We start from the raw sequence: 22101 nt of genomic DNA on the forward strand, positions 1-22101 counted from the left end.
ATAATTTTTCATGAATTCTGCCATAATGGTCTACACAAGTTGTATATAGGAGAGTACCTATCGTTCAATATATCTGTATCCTTGTGTAATAATATCAGTAGTGTTTTTTGAATAGTATTTTTTGACTATCAGTTTTTGAATAGTGTTTTTTGAAAAAAAAAAAAAAACACTAACAGTAGTGCTTATTTTTTCCAAGAATTTTTGTAAGCCATTTTTGTTGACACTATCAGAACAAAGAAATGCACACTTTGTATTATTGTTAAGTATCTAAAGGGCAAGTAACTGTTGTGAAGTAAATGGAGGTTTGTGCCAATACACTAGTAATTCTGCTGCAGCATATTTCACTTAACTTAAGTTTGTATGTGAAACATACATTATCTTCATCACTTAAGAAATTGTTGCCTAGTCAGCAGGCATGGTGATAGTCCTAATATTTTAAGATGTTTAGGAAGTAGTGTTTGTTAATTACCTTGAATGTATTACAGTTGCAGTATTATGCAGAATTAATAGGAAACTGCATGGAAGTCAACATGGAGAAACAGCAAGGGAAGTTGCAATGGTGTTTTTTCTTCCAGGATAATGCACCACTATACTAGTCTACTGTTGCAATGTATAGAATTTTAGATGCAGGATAGACTTGTATACATATAGTGAAGTTATTTTTTTTTTTTTTTTTTTTTTTTTGATTTGGTAGTTGTTGGCGCATCGGCTTCTGTGGCCATATTGCACCTCCTAAGGTTTTTGCAGTACTTTGATCCAAGCCCGAGGCGGGAATCGAACCCGCGACCTTTGGGTTGCCGGGCAGGTACTTTACCCACTCGGCTAGCCCGGTCGGCTAGTGAAGTTATGTCTTCCTCTTTCCAGAACTTTAGAAGTACCTTGCTGGACAATGGTCACTCAAATGAAGTGCTGGTGTTTGCTGTGAAAGGCCAAATTGAAGTGGGGGATGACTTATTTTGTGTGAAATTTTACATATCACATGCAAACATTGCATTTTAAAAGCATTGCAGTTCAGGGTAACTGTGTTGCAACAATGCTAAAATAAAAACTTTTTCAAAAGTTATATTTTCAATAGTAATTTATTAAGCCTTTGAACTACCATTATATATGCGTACATATTTTTTTTTCCTTTTGTTGTCCTTCCCTTATTTCCTTTTCACTGTTTATAAAAGTTAAGAACCTCATGTCATGAAATATTGTATTTAGTCATATTCTTGCTGCTAAAATATCTCTTGTATGCTTTCTCTATGTGGAAGATACATTTTATTCATTAATAAGCTTTATAGGCTTATTTTTAGAAAGGGAAGGAGAAACTAAAGTATATTTTTACCATCCTATCTTTATTTAGATTGCATAACCCCATTTCTCTTTCACTCCATTAGGTTATTTCTTTTCAAAATTCATTTCAGTTTGTTGAGCCTTTGTCTGGTAAAGGAGACATCGTCTTGCTAGTTTCTTGGAGTTTTTCACTTCCAGTAATTCTTTTCCAGTCAGTTATGTAATTTATATAGGATAAATTTATATCTAGAAGGAAACTTACTGTCTCACTGATATTTTATTGTTATTTTTTCTTTCTCCATCCATTTCAATCACTCTATACAAAGGTAAACTTTATCTGTGAAAATTTCATTAAAACTTTTCAGATTTTCCACCTCCCCATCCCCCAGTTCAGTTAGTGACTGATAGAATATTATATGCATTAAAACATACTGATCAATGAAAAAGAGTGAATATAAATTTTACTAGATCCTGGTTAAGAAATTTTAGTGAATAGGCTAATTAAATCAGTAGTGTTTAATTCAGAAAGAAACTACTAAAGAAGATAAAATTTGAATGGGTTTATGGTTTGATTCAAACTACACAAAAAATATGATCTGTATTCACAGTCACTATGTTTGTGAACCTTTCAGGTCCTTTGCCTCCTCATCCCCACCAGAGGACAAGGGAGTAAAGAAGCTCAACACAATTAATCATATAAATTTACTCTAAAATGAATACACAATATCTATTATAATATTAATACCCAAATTAAAATTACTTACACATATTGCAATGTCAGCTAGCTTAGTGATAGATATTAACCAAGAACTAAAATCATGAATCAGATTGGCTGCAACATGGGAAATATAATGTAAATGTAATGCTAAAATATTAACACCCAAAATCCATATAACCAAGGCATCAAAAATAACTGAGATTCATCAACATATAAAATAATTATACTCAATTAATTGTTAATAAAGAACAAGAACTTACACCTTTTTTTTTTAATTACAAGAATTAGAAACAATGTTATTATAAACAGTTCTGAGCTAAAGGCTTCATGTCATTCTCTGGTATAAGCCAAGGTTCTACAAAGCTCACTGCTTTGTAGAACCTTGGCTTTATGAAGTCATAAAAACTTAGACAATTCTAAAAGTGATGGAATTTTATTTTTTATTGTTTACATTCTGAAAAAATAATATAAAGCAAAACATGCCTTACCTCTGGAATATGAGATATTACAGCAGAACCTGGAAAATATTCTCCTGGAAAATAACTAAAGAGTTAATTTAAAATAACTTAACGTAACATACCACTGAAATGGACTAAACAGAAAAAATGCCTGTGCACAGAAAGCAACAGAAGCACAGATTTGCTCACCCTGTGCTGTCCACTATATTTATTGATATGCCAAGCAGGGCTGTATATGCAGAGATATTCCAATAAGGCTGCAGTAAACTTGCATATTTTTTAATAATCAATCAGTTGTTATATGATTGAGTAACTGTCATTCTGGCACTGTTGGTGGTGCCCATCTGTGTTTACTTCAGATGTAGAGGTAGAGGTAGCCTTGAACTGTGTGAATTACTCTTATTATAAAGAATGATAAAAGTCAGTCAGAAAAATTTGGTTATGTAGGTTAAATCAGCACAAATATATCAGATCTGCTATCTAATCTGTTTAATTTTATTTAATAAAGCTATAAACTGATGAATCCTTTTGTATCTACCTTGTTATCACTAGTGTGGTAGTGAATTTATTTTTTACCATTCTTTATGCATACCTTGCTTGCTTTCTGAATGTTGTATACAAAAGTTAATTTTCATAAATCTTAGCCGATACCCATTATTAAACTAGTTATTTGTGGAAAGTGGTTTGTGTTCAGGTTGAAATCTTTTATGCTTACTCTTGATACAGTAAAATGTTTTAATTTTGTAGAGCACACCTTTTCGTCACTCATGTGAAGGACCAGATGATATGGTGAGTAAAAACAATTTTTTTTATCACTAAATTTTAACTTTTAATTTATTCTTCTAAATAATAAGTATATCACAGCTTGGCAACATTCCAGTGGAAGTTTGGTTGATGGCAAGCAGTATTTCAGACAAACACAGGTTGTCATTCAGTATTTTTGCATAGATTACCTCATTTATTTGTTAAGAAAAGTTATATTTTCATGTTTAGTTATTAATTTATATAATCTATAAATCTATTCTTGACGATAAGCTTTCTCACTTATATCCATAACTTCGCTATATAATTACTTTTTTTTTGTCAAAAAGAATTAACAAGTTAGGTAACGTACATACACTATTACATTTCGGGTGTTTTTTATTTTTTATTTTTTTTTTTTTTTAGTTTATTAAATTTTTCTATTTTTTGTGGTTAATAAAAATGAAAATTAAATAATGTTTTTATCAATTAATTAACTGATAATATATGAAAGTAATTCTTCTCACTTTGCTGCAGGTATGTCACAACATAATGTCATTCAAAGTCTTCAGAGAAAATAAGACTTGGAAAGTGATTTACAGGACTTTCTAAGTATTATTTTCTTGTATCTGAAGCACTGGACATTGTCCATGTCTGTGCAACATCTTTTTTTCTCCTGGATGTTAATAAAACTTAAAATGCAATGTGTAGTATTTCATGAATTGTCCGTGATTAATAAAATAAACATAGCAATATTTCATTACTTATATTAAAATGTTTATTAAAATGATAATAAAAAACCAGCACTTCAAAAACCAACCACTTTTCTATGCTGGTACTTAAACTGAGAATTTGACTTTTCTGCATATCCATTGTATTGTCCTTTCATTATTCTTCCAATCGACACATTGCACTATGGACATAATGTCCAGTGCTTCAGGTACAATATACAGATAACCTATGTGATGTTTATGGAAAAAAAAAATAAAATAATTGTTAGATTTCTATTTGTCTAATTTTAATAAAATTTGGGGTGGTTCAGCAAGTTATTCTAAAAGAGCCAAATATAATTTTAATTTGATGAAACTTTGTCCAGTTGGAGCCAAGTTGTTTCATGCTGACAGGTGATTGATATGATGAAAAGACAATAGGCACTTTATGCATTTGCAAATGTGCCTAAAAAATAGAAAAACTGAGTATTCAGAGCTGAATTTCATTCCATATATTAATGAATGCTGCACATGCACATAAGTAATTCATCCATGGAGTACACTGCACTGTTTCCTACTAAACTGGTTAAACTACTTGTTGAGATCTACCATTGCCATAATACCAAGCAGTTAATTTACAGTTAATGCTTGAGTATTATGGTTAATTCTTGGGCTGAAAGCAATCGTATGTCTCATTGAGTTATGTATAAGTAGTGGTGAATGATGCAAGAAAACACTTATAAAGAACGAGCCACAAACTACCCACTTGCACAACAACAGATGGAAGTTTGTTCCAACAATCAACAGCCCACTGCCTTAAGACAAACTTCAACACATCTGTCATGCAACCATCCTTCCTCAATTTCAATCTATGCCCCCTTGTGTGTGTGTGTGTGTGTGTGTGTGTGTGTGTGTGTGTGTGTGTGTGTGTGTGTGTGTGTGTGTGTGTGTGTGTGTGTGTGTGTGTGTGTGTGTGTGTGTGTGTGGTCTGAGCAAGAGGAAGAATGCCATCAGCATTGGGCTTGCTCAATCTATTCAAAGTTCTGGAAATTGTGGCATGAGATCATTGTTTGACCCTCAGAATGATTGCTGATGAGTTGGATATGAATAGGGAGATGATTCATCAAATTCTGCAAGAAGATTTAGGGAAAAGGAAGGCGCAATATTTGTGCTGCACAGCCTCATAGATCAGCAGAATCAAAAAATTGTCATCATGTGAAGAATTCATCCAGACTTGACAAGACAATCCTAATTTCCTTGACTGTATTGTCACTGAAGAAGACTGTTGTGTGTTTCAGTACAACCCAGAAATGAAGTGTCAGAACATGCAGTGGACTTCAAAATTGTCACCAAAGCCCAAAAAGTTTCGTTTACACAAGTCCAGGATCAAGAGAGTGCTAATGATATTTTTTGACAAACTGTGTAATTCACAAGGAATTCATGCCTGAAGGGGAGAGAGTCAATGCTGCATTCTATGTACAGGTAAAGAGAGAAAGGCAGCTGGTTCTTCTTGCACAACAATGTCCCCACCCATTCCGCACTTGTGAAGACATTTCTGACGAAACACGGCATTGTACAGATCAATATCCACTCTACTCTCGAGATATTAGCATTAGTAGAGGCACATGATGCAAGAAAGTAAGCTTACACAGCATCAGCCAACCCCACCCCCTTCCCATTTCACTGATCCATTTATTCCAAATGTTTGTCTAGTTCTGCCTTGAATTTATTTAAGCTATCAACTTCCACAACAACAGATGGAAGTTTGCTCCAGCAATCAACTACCCGCTGGCTAAAGGCAAACTTCTGCACGTCTATTCTACAACTGTCTTTCCTCAGTTTGAATCTATACTCCCTCAGGTTTGTAATCTGAGCAAGAGGAAGAATCACATCAGCATAAAGTCTGCTCAATACATTCAAGGCCTTATAACCTCAATCAGATTGCCTTGCAGGTGCCTAGTCTCCAGAAGCTGCAATTTGCAGAACTTAAGCCTTTCTTCATAAGAGCACCCTGTTGTTCCCTTCACCAGTCTTGTTGCCCTTCTCTGTACTCCATCTAGCAACTCCTCATTCTTCCTAAAATGAGGCTTCCAGACCTGTACACAGTACTCAAGGTGTGGCCTGACCATTGCCTTATACATGGGGATAATCGCCTCCTTATCCCTGCTTTCAAAATTCCTGTATATTATTGACAACACCCCATGATCTACTCTGGCAGCCTGTTTGTACTGCTCAAAAAACTTCATATCTGCCTGCACAATTACTCCCAGGTCCTTTTCAATCTCTACTACCCTGAGTGTAGTACCACCCAGTTGGTACATTATTCTAGGGTTACTGCTACCCATATGCAGTACTTTACATTTGTCAATGTTAAACTTCAGTTGCCACTTCTCAGTCCATCTACCTAACTTTTCCAGATCATGTTGCAGCAGCAGCATACTGTCATTTTTGTTATTAACAACCCTGCCAACCTTTGTATCATCTGCAAACTTTGACATTAAGCTTGATATACCTTTATCAATATCATTGATAAATATACAAAACAACAATAGGCCTAACACCGAACCCTGAGGGACACCACTAATAACATTAGTCCACGTAGAGCAGTATCCATTGACCTCCACTCTCTGTCTTCTCCCACTCAACCATCCTTTTATCCATTGTAGCAAATTGCCCTTAATGCCATACTGCTCCAATTTGTACAGTAGTCTTCCATGTGCAACAGTATCAAAAGCTTTCCTGAAATCCAAGTATATGATAAAATTATTTTTTGCATCCAGTTTCTTTGTGATCACATCATAGTATCCAATCAAATTGGTCAGACAAGACTTACCCTTGACAAACCCATGCTGTGTCTGAATTATTGTTGCAGTCTTGTCTAAATGATCCTGCAATGCTTCTTTAACCAGTGACTCCATTATTTTTCCTGGAACAGAAGTCAAACTAACAGGCCTCTAATTATTTGTGTCACCCTTGGATCCCCTTTGTGAATTGGAGATACACTTGCTCATCTCTAGTCCGTGGGGACTTCCTCCGATTCCAAGGATGCTCTCATAATTATGGCTGAGGGTTTGCTTACTTCATTGCTTTCTCCTTTAATATACCTGTATAGATCCCATCCACCCCAGGTGCCTTTCTTATGTTTAACTTCAACAATTTCTTCTCCACTTTGCCCTCAGTTATTACAAAATCATTTAACTCCCTGTTAGAGTTTGATAAACATCTGGCCCTTTCCTTCTTGAATAACTCCTCATGTGTGAATGTAGATGCAAAATACCCATTTAGTTCGGCAGCTATCTGAGATTGATCAAATACAGTCAAACCATTGATATCAAGTGGACCAATCTGATTCATCCCCTTCCTTTTAGAGTTTATATAAGTAAAGAAGTCTTTGCTGTTTTTCTTTGCATCCTTTGCCAAAGATTTTTCATAATCTGCCTTCGCTTGCCTAACCTCTGTGACCTGATTACAGACTAGCTTGTATCTACCTCAGGCTTCTGTGTCACCTGACAATTTATGTATATTTTTCTTCTCTGCCACGAGTTTCATTTGTTCATCTGACATCCATTTGGGCCTGAACCTAGAGCGGTATTTCTTAGTTGGAACAAAAAGCCTAATAGCTTCCAAGATTACTTCCTTGAATGCGTCCCATTTAGAATTTGCTGTTGGTAACATCCTCAGTTGGTCCCACTGCATAGAACCTAAAAAATCTTTGAGACCACTGTAGTTGCCTTAACGAAAGCAAAAACCCTTCCCTTTACCCCTAATGGTAGTTACATCTTTAAGTAAATCCCACTAGGTGCTGCTGCACCTAGTGGTTCCTTTATCGGTAAAATCTTAATTCATGAATAATCACTGCTGATAATCAGATCAAGAGTGTTACTCCCTCTTATTGCCTCTCTAACATGCTGCTGTAGAAAACAATCCTCCAATAAATCCACAAAAGCCTTGCTAGTGTGCAAGTGACCAATCCACAAGTTCCAGTCTATATCTGGGAAGTTAAAAATCCCTCATTATATGACACTCGGATTTACTGGCCCACTCTATTTCTCTGTATAATTGTTTATTGTACTCATCAGAGTTATTAGGCCTATAACAAACTCCTACCCTCATTTTTGCTTTCCCAGTTGTCATGTAACACCAAACTTACTCAACATTGCACTGTCCATCTATGTCGACTGGATGCACTTCCTTAGATCTTATGCATTTCTTAACTAACAGCATAACCCCTCCTATCTTCCTTTCCTTTCTGTACACATTCTACTTCCCAAATTTAAATTCTGCATCCCTTATATCTGAGTGGCACCAAGTCTCTGATATTCCAACAATATCTGCCTTGGATGTTTTAACCAGCACTTCAAATTCATCAAATTTGTTTACTATACTCCTAGCATTGGTGTACATGCAAGTATACATGCACCTGTTCTTACTCTTAGTTACTCAGCCCATGTATTTATTTGTTTCATGACCCCCAGCAGTTCTTGAAATTCTCAGCAACTGGCTTTCTGGGCTGCTGCTCATTCCAGTAGAAGCAGTGCAAGAATGATTTCAACCTCTGCCTGCAGCTACTAGTGTGTGTGATTCCCCACAATCCAGCAGTTTTCTGATCCACCTACATTGCCTCAGTAGCATCAGCAAATAGTCTTGCACCCTTTCTATTTAAGTGTATCCCAACCCTGTAGAAGCCATCTCTCCTGTTAACAATAAATATAGCATCACTGGACTTCTTTCTCTTTCCCAAAGTGAAAACTGCCCTCAAAGGAAAAATATTTCAGAATGTCGAACTAACTAGGATAATATAATGATGTAGTATATAAATATACTACATCATTATATACTACAAGTTCTTCACTAGGATAATATAATGATGTAGTATATTTATATACTACATCATTATATTATCCTAGTTAGGTCGATATTCTTAAATTAGTTTTAATTCTTTATCCAGCCAGTGTGAGTGTAAGGTTTATGTTTATTACAGTTTGTCTGTATTTTGAAATTCTTTCTTCAGCATAGAAATATGATGTAGTAATAATTTGAATTATCTGGACAGAAATTATATCATCCCATTGCAGGTTTTTTGAGGAGCATAGTGAGATAAGAATTATTGTTGAGAAAGTAGATGATTGTTTGTTCATTGTATTACATTCTACTCAGAACAATTTAAGAAAAGTGACTGTAAAAAAAGTCACAATTTACATTATCACATTTTACATCTACAGGAGCAAACGTTCTCATTATTTTAGAATGTTATTTAGGTATTATTTACCTTAAAAAAAAAGCTGTGCATGCATTTAAAACAAATGTATTCCCTGAAAAATGTGGTTAAAGTTGCTTACCTTTGCTTCATAAATCCTTCATAATATGAAGCGTGGTCAAAACATTCAGGGACTGAATTAATATTTGGGAAGTGATGAACTTTATGGTTCTTTGGATGTATCTCCTTTACATTGTATGCACCATTGCAACACCTCTGCAATTTCTGAAAGCAAGCATTCCTGATAGGCTTGTTTTGGAATTTTCTAATAGATCCTGTGTTGCATACTGAATAATTCAGTTGTTGCAAATCTGACCTTTCAAGGGAAACAAAAAAAAAAAAAAAAAATCAATAGGAGTGCTAAATCAGGTGAGTATGACAGACCACAATTATGGAGTTCTTTGCAAGAAATTCTTGAATGTAAAGCACCAAGTGTGCAGGGGCATTGTTATGGTGCAAGCAACTCTGCAATTTCTGAAAGCAAGCATTCCCTATCAGGAATGCTTGCTTTCAGAATGGTCCTTGAAGTTGTCGCAGACATTCTCTCAGATATGCCAGACAAGCTGTACTTGCTACCTGGGAGCCTAAAATGCTGATGGAACTGATATGAGGGTGATACTCAAGTCAAGTAGACCCATTTCGGCGAAGTCCGGATGGTCTGTGACAGCCAAATCCTCTGCTTGCACCCTCACGATGGTGGGTATAACCCCCATGTGCAAGCACACTGTGGGTCACCACCTAGGTGTGAACCAACATAAACAGAAGTTGAAGTGTGGTGCCCACACCACATGGAGGAGTGCCGCCCCTCTGTGTTACCAAGCAATACTAGGTGGCAGATGACTCTCATCAACCGGTGCAATACCACCACTTTGCTTATTGGAGGCTTGAAGTGGTGGAACCCATGTTTAGTCTCCAGAGCTAAGTTCCAGTCAACCCTTCCCATCTCTTCCATCATGCAGTATGACTGATGACTTTTGAGATTATAATGGACATCATTGCGAGATCTAATCTTCCTTACATTTCGAGGGTACAGCTCTAAAACGGTGTTCGCAGGATGGCCGCTAGTTAGTACACTGGACTGAACCTATTGGTAACTCTCTAGGAGGCTTCCAGATTAGCTAGTGTATAATCTTGCTACCTCTACTCTGCCAAATAGTTACTGGCAGGAGTGCGAGTAGTGTGTATGCAGGGGGCATTGTCGAGGCTACGTTATGTCAAGGATCTGGGTATATTCTTACCATGTGTACAGCATATCCAAAAATTTCCTTACTTCATACAGCATGCCCCCCCACTTTTTCTTACTAATGAATACACCATGAATTGTCAAACTAATAGAGTAGGCTTATCTGCAAAAAGATCTAAACCTCCTAAACACTTCCTAGTTCATGTCACAAATATACGTGGTCTCGGTTCTAATCTCAACGATGTCCATTTCCATTTGCAAGATGATATCTCTCTTTTGGGGATTACCCTGACTTCTAATCTCTCTTGGCACAAACACATTAAAAATATTGCTTCCTCTGCTTCTAAAAAACTTGGTTTTCTCTTTTGCTCTCAGCATTACTTTTATTTCAAACAGCTGTTCACTAATTACAAATCGCAAATCCCCACTAACATGGAATGTTGTTCCCACATCTGGGGCGGTGCACCCAAAACCTCTTTCAGGCTTATAGATTCTATTCAGAAGAGGGCAGTTAGGGTAATTAATGACTCATCTCTAACAGAGTCTCTCCACTCGTTGTCTCATAGACATACTATTTCTGCTGCATGCCTTTTCTACAGATACTTCCAATGGCACTTCTTCTGAATGGCTTCTCTAATTCCCCCTCTCTCTCTCTTTTTTTTGAACAGTCCGAACACGTGCCGCGACCAGCCAACATCCATTTACTATCCAACTTCAAACACAGAGAACCAACTTTTCATCTTCCTTGTTTATTCATTCAACTGCTGCTTTCTGGAACAACCTTCCTTCATATGTATTTCCTGAAAATTACAGTCTGCAGAAGTTCAAGTATAATGTCAACAAATATCTTCTTTCATCTTCTCAACCTCCACCCCAAGCATGGTACTAAGTACTATAGGTTCTAATACCTCTCGTTTTGGGTTTCCATTAAAAAAAAAAAACAAAAAAAACACCACATCTCCCTGGTGCCCACGTGACCTTTTTTTTTCTGAACAGAATCACACATTTGCTTTTAGAACTGTTCTGTAGTATTCCTGGTTTACTGTTTGACCATGCGGGACAAATTCATAATGAAGAATGCCTGTGAGTCAAAAAATATGATAGGCATGATCCTCATATTTGATCAAGATTGTCTTGATTTTTTTTTTTTTTGGGCCTTGGAGAAGACTGAGCTTTCCATTGAAGGAACTGAGCCTTTGTTTCCAGCTTATAGCTATACACTCCCAATTCATTACCAGTAATAATGGAGGGAACAAAGTGTGGATCAGCAGCAGCATGTCGATGAAAATCCTGATATGCGAGAACTCGCTGTTCTTTGTGATCATTACTGAGGATGCAAGGCACAAAGTTGGCTTAAATGCATTGCATTCCCAAATTGTTTGTTAAAATTGATTGGCATGTCCCATAAGAAATACCAGTTTTGCTTAGCAACTGTGTAGATAGTTAAATGTCAGTTTCTCTTGATTAGATCATGAACATAAGTGATTGGATCATTGGTTTTTGAAGTTGAAGGACAACCAGAAAAAGGATAATCTATGATGAACAAGTGGCCCTCTTTAAACTCTGTGAATCAACAAAAATGTCTTCAAATAACAACATACAGCATCTTCTCTAAAACCTGTTAACATTTCTTGGGAGTGTAACATTTCTTGCACTTTTCCCTACTTTGAAACAAAATTTGCTGCTCAATAAAATCATCACATTTTAAAATGTGACAAAACACACAAAACATCTTCTATTCAATGCTCACTAATTCAGACTGACTGCAAATAAACAGATGATTCATGCATTACTACGTCTAGTGAGTCAATGAACATTTTGATACAATGCAGTTATTTAAAGATACAAAGTCAGTGCTTGAACTCTTTGATTGCACCTCATATTTGAATTTTACTCTTGAATATTAATATTTCCTCGTCTGTGTTTTTCATAAAGACTGAAACTTCATAACTTGGTAATTTGTGGTTTTTTGTGAACTTGAATATTGATTTATTAGCCTGCCCATATAAAGTCATGCTTCCTTGGCTCCAGTCTTACCATTCCAATTACTGAAGGTCAGCTAAATCTGGGGACTTGGCAGGGAGTCTGGTTGTGTGAACACCGTAACAGAGCAGGTAGGTCTGTGTTAACAGGATTTTTACCAAATTTGCATTTATTTGTCCATAGTTATGACAGATATGCCACATTTCTTTAATTTAAGAATGAAGGCTGTACTTGCAATTCTTACATAATTTCATAAGTTAAATAAACTATTGTTTAAGGCAGTGTTTCTCAACCCGTGTGCTGCAGAAAATGCAAATAAAAAAAAAAAATGGTAAAACTGTAGAACAGGATGCCACTCCAGAATGCTTGAATCTGTCCCGAATTAGTAGCGTATCATAACCTAAACTTTTTTTCACTGTACAGCCACTCCCTACTTACATAAGGGTTTTCAGAACTCTACATAAGTTGGAATTTTACTTAAGTCAGAATTTCCCTAAATGCTTATGATTGAATTTGATTAAAATATGACCAATCATTTTAAAAAAATTAACACTGTAAACTGAGAAATTGAAACTGAATTTCACTGACACCAGTGCTTTGTGTTATAATCAACCATTTACCATGTTTGAACTGCAGCAATCTCTTACCAACTGAAGGAACAGTGCTGCTAGCCCTGATAGGATATACTATCTTCACTGCTATTTGATACTCGCAAATTTGATTGAATTTTATTGGAGCAAAAAAGAAATGTTCGACGAGCATGTAAATAGAATTATTTATTCAGTTTTTTATCTCATGCGCAGGAAAAATTACAAAAGCGCACAAAATTACAAAAAGAGAGAGGAGACAGGCATAACGTCAGCAAGTTTTACCTTTCGAGCATCATTGCCCAGAATTAACTCTCCAGCTGATAAGCATGCCACTGTGGAAGTTGAGGGCTATGCAGATTTAGAAGGAGTTTTTCCAACACTTTGCAAAATTTCTCTGCAGCTGCAGAATCGGCACTGCCGACGTCACCGCATACTTTAATGTTTTGGAAACCAGCGTGATGCTTGAACCTATTAAATCACCCGTTGCTTGCCACGAACTTGGCTTGTGAGGTTCACCATACTTATCCTTAATATCTTCATAAATACTTCTTGCTTTTGCTTGAATGGCCATTGGACTCGGGGGCACTTGCTTCTGAATTTGATTTTCCATCCATATTATTAATAGCTTTTCCATCATCGATATAGCACCTGAATGCTGTTTTGTGATCACTGTTGATCTTAAATGTGTTGATCCTCTAACATGTTCTTTTATACACGCACTGTCCCTTAAAATAGTATTCACTGTTGAAGCAGTGAGACCTAATTCCATGCAATAGATGACAAACTTTGTCCTACTTCATACTTAATTAATCATCTTCATTTCTAAATCAATTTTGTTTTATTTTCTAGCACTGCCAGCACTTGCACTTTCCGTTGATCCCTTTCCCTTCACCATTGTAATAAGTAAATAGGAATGAAGAGAAGATTCTGAAAATTTATTTGTCTTTTATATGATTGAAGATTTCACCATAATACCATAACTTAAAAACCCACAGAATTCCAGTAATCGGTATTATCGCAAATGCAATAAGATCAACCTGTTTATAATAGATTGCACTAACAGAAAAGCCCAATAAACCAGAAAGTGCAAATCGTTTTTATTGTTTTATGGTAGTGACCTCCAGAAAATGTGTTTTAGAAAAATATCACAAAGGCAGTCAAAATTGATTCTTATAACGGAACATATGATAACAATGAAAGTGTAGTACAATTTCCATTATGAAAATGACCTTTTAGAGAGCTAAATAGCTTAGTTATATAGCAAAAATTTCAACTTCCGAATTCTTGGAACAAATTACCAAAAAAAAAAAAAAAAAAAGTGTTATTGGGTTCACATTACGATATTTTTACGATACCTCCATTTATTCCAACAGGATGCAAAATTCATGTCATGATTTTTTTAAAATTTTCACCGGCTGGCAAAAACTTACATAAAGTCAAATTTCCGTAAATCAAGTATTACATAAGCTGTGGGGTGGTTGTTGTGCTAAGCAATACCAATTAATAATCATTACTAATCATTAATTGGTTGAATCTGTCCCGAATTGGTGGCATAACTAACATAACATTTTTTTCTCTGGGGTGGTACCCTGTTCTTAATTTACTCAAAAAATTTTATAATAAATAAAATATTATAATAGAATTAATTGTATTTTTGTTTGTTTTTATATAATTATGTTAATTTTTTACATATTTCCTTTTAAATTTCATGTACGTTCAAAAAAGACATTAAAAGTGTTTTAAAAAAATAATAAGTGCATTATTAAATATACCCAACAGAAATAACTTCCCGTCTGTGAATACAGTAAACCCCCGCTATTCGCGGGGGTTACGTTCCTGAGAAATGTCGCGAATACCGAAAACGCGAATACTGAGCTATGGCTCCCATAGTAATAAAGGGGTTCCGTTCCAAAGTATGAAATATATAAGAAAAACTAGTCTAAAATTTTGTCTATGTACCTTCATAATATGACTATGTACATAGACAGTACATAGTGAAATGCAAGCATATGGCATCGAAATGAAAATAAGAAACAATTTAATATTAAATGTAATATTTATTAGAAATTTCAAACAAATCTTTCAAACCAGCGCCTTTGCTAGCAAAAAAAAAAAACTTATCCCGCCAGTGCTATCACCAGTTTCGCTAAAGTGTTGATAAAGGAGTTTTGCCTTTTCACGAATGATAAGTGAACTTAACGGAATTTTATTTTGAGTTCGGTCTTCTATCCACAGATTTAAAGCCTTTTCCATTTTTTCTAATTTAACATCACGAGTTACAGAGCAAATTTTTGAAACAATTAGCGTGTTTTTCACGGACACTACGGCGGATTTTTTCTTCCGATTTCTTGATTGAACGTACGGTTGACTCATTGATTTTATAATGTTTTGCCACTGAGGAGACACTTTCACCATTAGAAATTTTGTCTAATAACTCAATTTTATTCACTAATGTCATCACCTTCTTTGATATTTTCACATTTCTCTTTTTATTCGTAGCCATATTTTTGTAGGGGTTAGAAAGAACTTGTCCACAATAGTCACTTTCTTCTGTTAACACACTCGAAAAAGTCTGTTTTACACTGCAAAACGGTAGATTCATCATTTTTGTAAGCTTATAAATTGATAAATTTATTCAATTTATAAGCATATAAATTAAAAGCAAACGACGAAACCTTCCATGACAAATGCATAACGCATACTGAACAAGGATTAGCGAGAAACATCCACGCTCGCGATTTTGTCACCCCTCTCCCCCCACCCACTGAGCGCTGTTTTGACCGGGAAAGATAATTTTAGCCACGCTCATGTTTTTTTATGGCGGAAAATATTCACGGCGCTTTAAAATTCACAAATTTTTAGGTTTCATTTTATATTAAATCGGCGATCGCGAATACGCGAAACCGCGAATACAGATACCGCGAATAGCGGGGGTTTACTGTATATGAGTATAGTAGAGTGTAATGGGCCCCAAAATTTTAGTGTCTTTGAAGGTGTGTTGCAGCAATGAAAAGGTTGAGGAACACTGGTTTAAGGTGATAATACAAGAGAAACAGAAATGCCAAGCATTCTCTGTGTATTTTCACTGGCATGTATTGTGGATACTAAGTTATGCCTTTATATACCCACTATTTTTATTATTATCACGAGGTGTGTTTCCTGTCTTTGGACCCTTTCGAAAAGCTCAGTCTTTTTTTAGGTGTGGTCTCCACACCTGCACACAGTATTTCAAGTGTGGGCTCAAAATTGCCTTATGCAGTGGTATTATGACCTCCCTATCTCTACATGCAAATGTTTGATAAATTGTCGATAGGACACCATGGGGCCCTCCTTGCACCTGTCTACACTGCTTGGAGAATTTTATTTACAACTGTATTGTAACTCCCAAATAGTTTTCTTCCTGTATTGTTTTTTAGTTCAACCCTACCAAGTGTGTAAGTTATTTTGGGGTTACTATTCCCCAAGTATAAGACCTTGCATTTTGCCACATTAAAAAATAGCTACTACTTTCCTGACTATCTCTGCAAAGTCTAAGTCATTCTTAGGAAGCTATGCTTTAGCACTGATCATTAACTGCTCTACCGATCTTGTTATCTGCAAATTTTGACATCATGTTCTCTGTCCCTTCATCGATATCTTGTAAGAAAGCCAAAAACAAGTGTAGTCCCAGTATTGATTCTTGGGGAACCCTACCTCCTTATGTTAGCCCAGTCTGAAGAAATTTATATACAAGATTTCAGAACTTCAGAAATTTATATGCAAAGGAATCTCTTAACTCCTTTGAGAATAAAACAGTTCTTTTAAGGGTAACATTCTTAAAATATCTGTATTGGTAATACTTCCTTTAAAATTTATAACATAATTATTAAATTTTTGTAAATATTATATCATTTTTTTTTTTTTATCCTAAACTGTTAATCCTTTATATTATGGAAATAGTAGGCTTATTTACAAATAAGGTATTTTTCAGAATTGACTAGCTAATGTAACCTTTTACTTTATCATAGGAATTTAAGTTTACAGAAAAATTATTGCTAGTTTAAGCCAGATGCTATTTTCAGACTCTTTCCATACTTCAGCATTTGGAAATAAAATACTGTTCATACACACATACATATATTTTGGGGGATTTTAATCTTAATGAATAAAAGCTATGGTACTAATTTATTATAACACAGAGGGAAAAGTTTTTTTTTTTTTTTTTGGATAATTCATTCTTTTGTTACTACTTTCTCTCAGAATTAAAAGTAACCTACTTAATCACTTTCCTTATGCAAGATGTCATCTGCAATGTTCCTTGATATGCAGCATTATATGATATGAGGCCTCCAGACCTGTATACAGGTCTGGAGGCCTCATTTCAAGAAGGATGTAGAGCTGCTGGAACAAGTACAGAGAAGGGCAACAAGATTAGTGAATAGAACAAAGGATTGCTCTTATGAAGAAAGGCTTAAGTTTTGCAAATTACAGTGTCTGGAGACTAGGCACCAGCGAGGTGATCTGATAGAGGTGTATAAAGCCTTGAATGATTTGAGCATGCTCAATGCCGATGGGATTCTTCCTCTTGCTCAGAATAATCACCTGAGAGGGCATAAATTCAAATTGAGGAAAGACAGATGTAGGATAGATGTGCGTAAATTTGCCTTTAGCCAGCGGGTAGTTGGTTGGTGGAACAGACTTCCATCCCTTGTTGTGGAAGTTGATAGCCTAAATAAATTTAAGGCTCAGCTGGACAGGTATTTCGAATGAACGGGGGGGGGGGGGTGAAATGGGAGTGGGGTTTTTTTTTTTTTTTTTGGCTGATGCTACATAAGCTTGCTTTCTTGCATCATATGCCTCTACTAATGCTAATTCTATTTTTTCAATTGACCTCCTCAACTGCTTATGACCAATCATTTTAAAAAAATTAACGCTGTAAACTGAGAAATTGAAACTGAATTTCACTGACACCAGTGCTTTGTGTTATAATCAACCATTTACCATGTTTGAACTGCAGCAATCTCTTACCAACTCAAGGAACAGTGCTGCTAGCCCTGATAGGATATACTATGTAATGCTCCAAAATTTAGATCAAAAATCACTATCTTCACTGCTGATATTTTTCGATCGAATCTTCACTCAACATATATTCACCAACTCCTGGTGTCATTTCTATGTACTGGAAGTCCCAAAACCTGGTAAAGACCATTTACAGACCGATTTCTCTTACCAGCTTGGTGAGCTGAAAAAAAATTATTCATCATCACCTCACTTGGCATCCCAAGTCCCAAAACTTGATTAACAACAACAGTTTGGATTCCAAAAAAATCATTCATTGTTGGACGAATTGATGAGATATATTGCATGGAATTATATGATTCTGCTCCCAGTTTAAGGAATAACACAAAATAACTAAAATGGAGGTGGGTTATTGGAGGAATTTTTATATATAAAGTTCTGTTTATACTCCTTATACTTGACATGACCAGAGAAGTTTACAACTAATCATTTTGATAACAAATCCAATCATTAACTGCATAATGTGGATGTGAACAGTGGTCAATTCAAATGCATGTGCTGCTGCCACTGCATTCCCACACTGAGAATGAACACAGAAATTGAGCAGAAAAATGTATTTTTAAAATTTTCTTCCCAAAAATTATAAAAATTATGTAATAGAGAAAAATGTGTAAAGACCATAATATTTTCATGTCTAAATATACTACTCTGCAAAAAGTATCTGGATTCATGTTATTTCCACATTGATATCATTGCCACTCATGTCAATAGCTGTCAGTCCTCCCTCTGGCCACTGTGACATTCATGGATAGGCTTTCCACCAATATAGACTTCAGTGGGTATAGTCCTCCATTCCTCCTGCAGAACAGTGACCAGTTGAGCTCCTGATGTGGGATGTATTGGTCTGGTCCTCACCTGATTCAAATTGGAAGTGTGCTGGCCATTCCAACTCTTTTACTTTTATGTCCACGAACTATTATCGAATAGTATCATCAGTTTGACATGGGGCATTATCCTGTTCAAACAGATATGGATCTGTACCAAAGAACTGCCACATCATAGGAGCATGAAATTATCCAAAATGTTAAGTGAGCATCAGCATTCTTGATTACCTGCACAACTATCAAAGGTTTTAGTATCCACATTAATCATGAGAAACTGCCCCATGCCATAACCCCACTTCATCAAAATTTCATTGTTAACACAATGCACTCCGGGAGCAGACATTCTTCAGGCATTCTTCAAACTCATCCATCTGAACAGAATAGGGTATAGAAAGATTTTACTTCATAGAACCAATTTCCACTGCTTTGTGGACCATTTTCTAGTTATAAACAGTGTAATATTGGTACAATAACAAATCACACATGATGTAATTTTGATAATTAAGTAGCCAATATAGATAGTGTTTATAACAGGAGAATTATTTAGTGGAAAATCTTTAGGATGTTATCATCCCTAAGAAATACAAATTTTGTCACAAAAATTTACCCATGGTTTAATATATTTGTGAATTTAAAGGGATTTCATTTTACAAAGCTCATTTATTCATTATATAAGTTAATCTGCATGTTTTTACCACTCCACAAATATTTATCATTGCAACTTATAAGTGATAGCTGAACATTATTATTATTAGCCATATGATGCAAAGAAGCCTGAGGCTTATGCTGCACCAGCAAAAAAAAAATTCCCAAGTTACCCTGAGAGAGAGAGAGAGAGAGAGAGAGAGAGAGAGAGAGAGAGAGTAGAAAGGAATCACCAAGAAAGAGAAGAATCATGATCCAGCTCAGGACCCTGGGTGTGCCAAGCCTATACTCACCAGATGTGAGTCCCATATGAACTTTTCTTGTTCAAGGCTATGTATAAACCAAGGATGTTATCCTTAAATTGATTATATTGTGTTTTAGAAAAGAAAAAAATCTGTAATAATATATTTCTTCTGAGAAGCATTCTCTTCTCTCACAAGTCACTTGACTATTGCACTACTTCAACTAAACAGACCAAAGTTTGTACAATATTAGAAAAGATTTTTCAATAATGACATGTATTTCATACAAGTAGAACTTTCCTGTAAAACTTTAAATCTTTTCTATAAATTCACCTTCTGATTTTTAGTATCTTCCTATATTAATCTCATTTCTGATATAACTTCCCTGGAAAGGGCTAAGAATTCATTATGGCTTTTTTTCACCATCATTTAAGTAATTTATGATGTAAGTAATGTGTTCGTTCTCTTTTCCTTTCCATTTCCTTGACTACTAATTTTTTTAATGATGAGAACCGTTTTAGTATAAAAAATAAGTACTGCAAATTAACTCAGAACTGTTTACCTTAGAAAGTTAGAATTTCTTCAGTTTTCTTTCTGAAAATTGAGCAGCATATATATTTATAATTTAGATATTTAGTGATTCCTTCTCTCTCTCATATATAGTAAAAATATAAATATTATGTATACTTTCTTTAGGATCAAGGAAGATGATGGTTACAATCAGTGGAGCTCTAAAAGATTGACATTAATGTCTGGTGAGAAAAAAAAAGTAATCCATCTTCAAAATTCTTATTCTTATGATACTCTTCACATATGCAGTACTAGTAGTAGCAACTGTGTTGCACAATTGCCATTTCTTAATGGTAGTTTAATCCTAACTACCCATTATATTTTCTTCCCCATCATAAATAATGGATTCATAAACAGTGCCATAAAAGATGGGAAAGGTGTTGCCCAAGTTTTTCAAATTGACTTTTTATTACAGACTGGTTTAAATTTAGAACAAAAACTGAATATATAATATAGATATGTAATATTCTTCAGCTGTTTGAATTGAAAGACTACTTTCAGTTGGTTAAAAATATATTTCAGCCAATCAGTGATGTCATGTGGTTGATTTGTTAAATGGTTTGCATCATTTGGTATTAAAATATATTCCATTAGACATTTTGCAACTCTTATTCATAAAATCTCTTTCAACTGTTAAGAAATCAGAAGTTTTTTCATATATGATTTCTAAAATGTTGATAATTTCTTTTTTATCAATAGTATTTACTAATGGGAAAATTTTTAAGAGAAACTTCTAAGTTTTTATTGTTATATAGTTTTAGGATAAAAGTTAAGACAGATATGTATTTTATAGATTTATTTATTTACACTGTTATTTTCTTATTTATTAATTCAAAGATTATTTAATATTTATTTGAAATTTTTGTTGAATTGTAAGAGTTCATAGGCCTGTGTGTGTTTGTTCATGTTACTTTACAAGTAGGTGATGCTTTAGCTTTTTTTTGAAGCAGCATCTCTCTTCTGAGAACTAGGAAACATTAAGTTGAAAAAAAAATTTTTTGTTTTTTTTTTTTTTTTTTAGATTAACACAATATTTTTTTAGCTCATTTTTGTTTATAAAAAAGCACCCATTAAGTCCATAGCGCAGTTGCTTCTCATAAAATTTGTAATAATTTAAAACTTGCTACCCTTGATAAAGTGATTAATGTTTTTTCAGTTTCTCCTGTCTATATTTAAAAAATCAAAACTGTAGGCTGAGTAAATAAATGATCAAAGAGTGGAAATTTTTGGAACCTTATATAATACTGCCTAGCAAAAAGTTCCTCTTGCCATAGCCAGTTTATATTTTATTCTAATTATTTGGTATGAGATTACATAATCTTAGGCATATGAATGCCTAGCTTATTTTAAATTGCTAAACTAAAAAAGGAGCAAGTAGTATTATGCATTTTTGTTTTATGAAGTATAGTTTATTAGTCCTGACCTCAAGCCTAGCAGATATAACTATGAACTACTAGCTAATGAGATTAAGTACATTCGTTATGTTGGAAAGCCTGATGTTAGATTAGACAATAGAACTTGTACAGTTTTACATCATTTTGGTAGAGAAGTTAGCAGATTTCTTCTAGGATAGTACACACTGTTCAAAAACATAAACGCACAGGCTCAAAAGGATTTAACTTTGTAATGAGGTTACATGTCCTTGGTGGCAGCTATGCCAAAATATAAGAACATTTCAATTATTAAACACTTATGTCAGATTTGAAAAAATGTTAATCAAGTAGTTATGAAATAAAGGAAATTGCCATAAAAATGAATTTTATTTGATAAACAGAAGGTATATTTTAATTTAAAATTATGAAAATAGAATGTTTTGCCACTTTAATAATATTCTTTAAGCAGAA

At 34.7% G+C, this 22101-nt stretch overlaps 1 protein-coding gene across 1 annotated transcript in view; it reads left to right on the plus strand.

Moving 5' to 3' along the window:
• LOC150079348 (uncharacterized) overlaps positions 1 to 20793 on the plus strand; it is a 62384-nt gene extending 41591 nt beyond the window's left edge. Inside the window, exons 5-7 of the mRNA XM_090382500.1 lie at positions 3202 to 3243; positions 12342 to 12459; positions 20384 to 20793. Coding sequence (XP_090238626.1) covers positions 3202 to 3243; positions 12342 to 12459; positions 20384 to 20430 — 207 coding nt within the window. The 3' untranslated portion in view covers positions 20431 to 20793. The remainder of the gene's footprint in view (positions 1 to 3201; positions 3244 to 12341; positions 12460 to 20383) is intronic.
• Positions 20794 to 22101: the final 1308 nt, after the last annotated feature.

This window comes from Mastigoproctus giganteus, chromosome 10, assembly GCF_048544385.1.
Source record: "Mastigoproctus giganteus isolate SK-2022 chromosome 10, ASM4854438v1, whole genome shotgun sequence".
Lineage (NCBI taxonomy): Eukaryota > Metazoa > Arthropoda > Arachnida > Uropygi > Thelyphonidae > Mastigoproctus > Mastigoproctus giganteus.